The sequence below is a fragment of the Cydia splendana genome, chromosome 1 (assembly GCF_910591565.1).
Source record: "Cydia splendana chromosome 1, ilCydSple1.2, whole genome shotgun sequence".
NCBI classification, from domain to species: Eukaryota; Metazoa; Arthropoda; class Insecta; order Lepidoptera; family Tortricidae; genus Cydia; species Cydia splendana.
The window spans coordinates 27,345,889-27,352,679 of NC_085960.1; the positions used below are offsets into that span (position 1 = coordinate 27,345,889).

The 6,791-nt window shown below is 42.5% G+C and overlaps 2 protein-coding genes across 2 annotated transcripts; both read left to right on the forward strand.

The window, feature by feature from the left end:
* The first annotated feature begins 238 nt into the window (after positions 1-238).
* Positions 239-1,642, forward strand: LOC134790933 (uncharacterized). Its single transcript, XM_063761988.1, has one exon. It carries the CDS (start codon positions 239-241, stop codon positions 1,640-1,642), a length of 1,404 nt encoding a protein of 467 aa, XP_063618058.1.
* A 114-nt stretch (positions 1,643-1,756) lies between these two features.
* On the forward strand, positions 1,757-5,815 carry LOC134791020 (uncharacterized). Its single transcript, XM_063762093.1, has one exon. It carries the CDS (start codon positions 1,757-1,759, stop codon positions 5,813-5,815), a length of 4,059 nt encoding a protein of 1,352 aa, XP_063618163.1.
* Positions 5,816-6,791: the final 976 nt, after the last annotated feature.

Here is a 6,791-nt window from a genome sequence, read left to right on the forward strand (position 1 = left end):
ATGGAATGAAAGTTTGAGTTATGCTGGACACATACAATGCTTATGGAATAACAACAACTAACACATATAAACCTGCCTAAGCGCTATATGCCTGCGACACTATGCTACGAATAACAAAGTTATATATTTTGTCTCTTGAATTATCTTCCCTGGGACATTGTACATTGAGCGGTGTACAATGTGGTGTTATTATTTGATGTGTGTATATTACAGGTCTGTATCTACGTTAGTAATCAACATGGAGGAAGGCTTGAAAACCGCACTTCGGTTTACTACTGGACATTTAGAGAGTTTGTCTGTCAAGGCGAGGGAGATATTGAGTATCATACCTGGTTCCCCTACGGACGAGTTTCTCCTGGAAATGGAAATTGTCGTCTCCAAGCTAGAAAGCAGCTTGAGTAGAATAAAAGCCGAAATGAATAACTACTTTAGGATGGCTAATCAGCCTGATGCCGATGAGATCTCCAGGATTTCTACGATCCAGCTGACAGCTGAAGAAGAGTTATGTGAGCTGCAAGTGAGGATCAGAAGAGCTCGAGCCACATCAAAAGAAGCTGCCATGCCTGTATCGGGAAAGCTACCTAAACTGAATCTACCGGAGTACCACGGTGACGTTCTAACCTGGCACCAGTTTTGGGATCAGTTTGTCTCCTTAGTTGATAGTAGAAGACTAAGTGATGTAGATAAGTTTATGTATCTCAATTCTGCCGTAAAAGGAGAAGCTAAGAAGCTGATCGAAGGGCTAGGAACCACCAACAGGAACTACACCATAGCTGTCAACACGTTGAAAGAAAGATACGGACGCGTGGAGCTTGTCAAAGATGCCCATTACTCTGCTTTGAGCAAAATTAAACCGGCCGACAGTTCCACTATCAGTTGCCGGAATGTTCTGAACGAGATAGAGACCCATCTTAGAGTGTTAAGTTCCTTAGGCGAAGACGACACGCACAGCTACCTTCGGTTTGTAATACTGGAAAAGTTCCCAGAAGAAATAGTCTATGAACTGAAGAAAAGAGTCCAGGACGATTCAGTTCCGGAAATAAGAAAGGAGCTAGAGAAGCTAATATCCGCCAAGGAAGACGCCAGTCGATTCATCTCCCAAACAAGTGAAAGTACTTCAGGCAACTACACTACGGAGACACTGCACGTCAGTGAAAGATTTAATAACCCTAGATTTGGAAGAGGAAGAAATAACTATAGATTTAAGAATAATAGTTATAGGCAGCGAAACAATTATGCTTCAAATTCAAGAAACCAAGGGGTGAAAAGGAAGTTTGGAAGTAACCAAGAAAGAAATTCTTCAACGGAACCATCTGGAAAGAGGTTCAGGATATCATGCTTGTTCTGTGGAGCAGAACATGACTCTGCGAAATGTAAGAAGTATACCACAATAAGGGATAGGAAAAATAGGCTTGTAGCTCGATGTTACAGATGCATGGAAAGAGGACATTTTGGAAGAACGTGCAAATCGAAAAAACCCTGCGCCGGCTGTGGAAATAACTACCATCACCTACTTCTGTGTCCAAAGGCTCTGACAGAGATGGCATCAACAAAGACTACAGAAGCGCAGGCGAGCACAACAAAGACACCTGGAAATGTCACAGAAAACAACGAAGCCTCCAAGCCTAACATTCCTTTGTGACTAGGCCTAGTAAACGATGTGCGACCTACCGTTATGCAAACAGCCATTATAGAGATAACTGCTGAAGGAAACAACAACAGGCATAAAGGTAGGGTACTGCTTGACGGAGGAAGCATGAGATCTTACATTACAAAGGACTTCGCAAGGAAATTCAACTTGGTAACCATAGAAGATAGTCATCTTACTATATTTATTTTTGGTACCAATACACCTCAAGAAGTGGAAAGTCCCAAAGTTAAGATCCAGATGGTAACACAAACCGGTGAAATTGTTTCAATTAATGTCAACATTGTTCCTGTGATTGCAAGAGGCGTTCCATACTTAGGACCTGACCGTAGATTATGGAATCCGGAATATAAGTTAGCTGATGATGGATCCTTCGGTGACCGGATAGACCTTTTAGTGGGTAACGACTACTATCTATCTCTGTTATTACCCAAGATAATAGAATTAAAGGAAGATATTTTCATGATTAACACCAAGTTTGGATGGACTTTCGGAGGAAAACCAGAGATAGAACCAGATAATAACTTGGAAATCATCACCTATTGTCAGACTAACTTGGACATAGGAAGAAATAAACCTGATTTACCATTAGAAGGTGTAAATCTAAAGGAACTATGGGATCTGGAAACAATTGGCATCGTGGACTCTCCGAAAGAGAGCAGAGAGGAAGAAGCCTTGCGTCACTTCAACGAGACGACCCGATTTGAACATGGCAGATACCAAGTCTCGTGGCCATGGGTAGAATACCCTCCAGACTTGGATCCTAACTTCGGTTTGGCACTAGGACGACTTGTGAGTTTAATTAAACGTCTAGAAGCTGACACATTGACTTCGTACGACGAATTGATTAAAGAACAAGAGAAATTAGGAATAATAGAAGTCGTACCGGAGGAAGAGGTTGTTAGCCCTAGTCATCCCGTTCACTACCTACCACACCACTGTGTCAAACAGAAGAATAAGCCTCCGCGCATAGTATACGACGCGTCATCTAAAATCAAGGACAATAAGAGCTTAAATCAGTGCCTTTACTGTGGTCCCTTAATGCTGGAAGAGTTAACAGGAATATTGTTGAAGTTTAGATCACATAACATAGGTATTTGTGCAGATGTCGAGAAAGCATTTCTACAAATAGGTTTACAAGCTAAGGACCGTGACGTAACTAGATTCCTTTGGATCAAGGATCTAGATAAATCAGTAAAAAATAATAATTTAATACATATGAGGTTCTGTAGAGTCCCATTCGGTGTGATCAGCAGCCCGTTCTTACTGAACGCCACAATTAAATACCACTTATCTAAATCTAGCTTAGAGAGTATACAACGTGTTGCTCATGACATCTATGTGGATAATATGGTGACTGGAACAGATACTGTAGAAGAAGCTATAGATTTATATAGCGCCACAAAACAAGAGTTTCAACAAATGTCAATGAACTTGAGGGAGTGGAGCTCTAACTCATGTGACTTCATAGAACAGGTTCCAGACAGCTGTCAAGATAAAATAGTTAAGATACTCGGACTGGACTGGAACTTAGAATCGGATACACTTCACTTGCGACTGAAGGAACGTGAGTATCCTAGTACAAAGAGAGGAGTTCTACAATGCATCGCGTCAGTGTACGACCCTTGTGGGTATGCAGCACCCTCTACATTATCAGCGAAACTTCTCCTACAGGACTTGTGGAAACTTAAATTAAAATGGGATAACCCTTTAGCTGGAGATGAAGCGAAGAGATGGATTGATGTACAGAAAGAACTTAAGAACTTAAAGGACACCTGTGTTCCCCGGTGCTGTGTAGAGAACCTTCGGCTGAAGAGCTATTCCATCCATTGCTTCACAGACGCTTCGACTAAAGCATATGCAGCGGTTGTCTACATAGTGCAGGGCAACCAGAGAAACTTCGTTATAGGAAAATCAAGACTGATACCAATTAAAGATCAGGATCATTTGAAGATCCCAAGATTAGAGCTTATTGCATCTCTTATAGGTCATCGTTTAATCCAGTACGTTAAGAAGTCACTACAAGGCGAAATAACTGAACAGATCCTCTGGACGGACAGTCAAATTGTAATCAGTTGGTACTACTCAGATAAACTTCTAACACCGTTCGTATCAAGAAGAATACAAGAAATGAAGAAAAACAAAGAACTGAAGGTACGATATGTTCCAACGGATTTAAACCCAGCGGACGTGGCTACCAGGCCCGCACAACCAAAGGAGGAACTGGAGAAATGGTTGGCAGGACCCGAGTTCTTATTGAAAGACTCAGTAGAATGGCCTGTCAGTCCGTCAAGTAACACTTCTCTTTTGGTTGGGGAGGGTCTGTCGAGCATTCCAATGGAAATAGAACTTGACGACAGAGAGATACAGGATGAAACTGGTAGTTTAAGTATTGGATCTGAAGAAACGACACATAAAGACGACAGCTTAAGAACTGGACCTAAAGAAGGGACGCACGAAGACATCGGCATCGTATATACTAAGGTTTCAGAGATCAAAGAAGTCCAAGCTAAGTACTTTCCCGAAGAACTAGCAGGAAAAGAGACTAGCCTAAAAAGAAATCTAGGTCTTTTTATAGATGAAGATGGAATACTAAGGAGCAAGGGGCAATTCCAATACGCTAATTGGACGTATGACAAACGATATCCAATCTTACTACCTCCTAAGAGTACATATACTGATAATATCATTATGAGAACTCATAATGATAATTATCATGTCGGAGCCGCCCACACTCTTAGTATAATTCGTCAGAACTTCTGGATACCACAAGGAAAGAAGCGAGTTCTTAACGTCATAAGTAAATGTAGTCAATGCATCAAACAACGGGGTGGACCATTTAAACTACCGCCTACACCGGCTTTACCTCCTGAAAGGGTCAACTACACGGAACCTTTTACTTTTACAGGGATAGATTATCTAGGCCCGATACTAGTTAAAACCCAATCAGGAACGGAGAAGAGGTGGATTTGCCTATTTACCTGTCTTGCCGTACGCGCCATACATCTGGAAGTCGTGAGAGATTTGACAGCAGAGGAAGGACTTCTCGCCTTAAGAAGATTCATAGCTACTAGGAACGTACCCACAGTAATAACATCTGACAATGCCACTAATTTTAAATTAATATCCGAAGTTATGACACGACCTTATTGTATAGAAAAGAAGATTAAGTGGCGTTTCATCCCTCAATTAGCACCATGGTTCGGGGGCTTCTACGAGAGACTTGTGGGTATGGTCAAAGTCTGCATGAGAACAACTCTTCAGAAACATCTTCTTACGGACAATCAAATAAGTACCGTAGTCAAGGAAATTGAAGCTGTTGTCAACACTCGACCGCTAACATATGTCGACGAAGATGTAGAACATATACTTAGGCCGTCTGATTTCATCGCTATGGGAAGAACCATAATAACAGACACCGGGAGTGATGGATCTTTACCTCTAGAAACACAGACGAAGAGTGATCTAGTACAAAGCTGGAAGAAAGGTATCAGCATATTGGAAGAGTTTAAAAGAATGTTCATAGATCGGTACCTTTTGAGCCTGAGAGAAAGGTATTCACACTCTCCTAAACAACCTAGGTGCACATCCAAGCTTGAACCATCAGAGGGCCAAGTAGTACAAATTAAGGCCGATAACAAAATTAGACAAGACTGGAAAGTAGGGAAAATTATATCTCTTGAAAAGGGGAGCGACAATATGTGTCGTGTTGCCCGAGTTAAGGTAGGAAATAAAGTATATACTCGTTCTTTAGCACAATTGTATCCATTAGAAGTAGAAGATGTGACAAGCGAAGAAGCTGCTACATCAACGGTGAATAAAGAAGACTCAAGAGTTCTTGAAGATTCACAAATTTTAGACATCGACCTCGAAGTCGATAATTTGGGCGACATGCCTTTTAATGATGAAGGGGATAAGGAAACTTTATATGATACAGCAGGTATAAGTGAAGAGTGTACTCTAGAGAGAGTCACTTCGCCTAATAATATTGAGACAGACAATGGATCAAATGCTGATTATGACACTGGCGCATCTCCTCGACCACGGCAGCAAAGGGATGCCGCCGCCAAAGCCCGAGAGAAGATCCGGCTGTGGACGCAATCCCTGTCTTCACTTCTGCCGGTCTTCGGGAGTGTCGCGAGTGCCAGGCACTGCGATGACGTCTAACATCTATATTCACCGCTGGCAACCCTACCAGGAAGTAGTGTATCTATGGTGAGTATACCAGGTCTAGTCTATGGAACACTCTATGGTCATCACTGCTTCCGTACACGTAGCTAATGAACAGTCAGACTTTGCCGCCGTAACGTGATGAACAGTGAAGTGTGTTCGTAAGGTTATCGAGGTTCATCCTACGAAGCAGGAAACCACATGGGCTGGTTTCCCTAAAGCTGAGTATTCTCCACTTGCTTGTATTTGCTTTGCTTTATATCATGAACACGTAACGTAAGCTCATAACGTAACTATTCAGTCTTACCTAGATGTCCCTTAAACTAAATACCTTCTATGAATGTTTGTCCCCGTAACTTGATTGTTGACATGTCCACTACTTGGCTATAGTTACGAGGGAGATCACCACCGTACGAGAGGTACGGTGGACTTGGGTATAGAAGGCAGATGTGGGGCCCCCCCAGTGGTTGTGGGGCTCATGTGTTATTGGAGAGTGGAGAAGGGCATCCCTGTGGATGTGATGCCCGTGAGCTAGTGCCTGACGAGGCCTGACGGCAACCTATACGGTGTGCCTAGAGCCTGACGAGGCTGATATGTTAAGTCGGTACCCCTGTGGTTGCGGTACCGAGGTATTGAATTGCCTGTGGGAGAAGTATGATCTCTGGGACATGACTGACTGACTGAAGCTTATTGACACTTATACTTAACATAGATCTAATCATGCCAATCTGATTTAGTAGTAGAATCCCCAAAAGATATCCCGAGATGCTCAGTGATAACGGTGATGTCATAAATCACTTAAAACTTCAGGTGGTGCGCTGGAACCCCGCAGGCGTGGCCTATCCTGCGAGCACGAGTTTCCTGAGGGCAATAGATGCTAGAACCCCAGGCATAGACCAGGAGATAAAGGTAAGATTCAAACATCTTTATCTCATTCCATCGCGACGCATGTCATGTCTAATTTACTCTACCA

What these genes read in the sequence shown, in the direction of transcription:
- LOC134790933 (XM_063761988.1), top strand. Translation starts at nt 239, where the DNA reads ATGGAGGAAGGCTTGAAAACCGCACTTCGGTTTACTACTGGACATTTA.
- LOC134791020 (XM_063762093.1), top strand. Translation starts at nt 1,757, where the DNA reads ATGAGATCTTACATTACAAAGGACTTCGCAAGGAAATTCAACTTGGTA.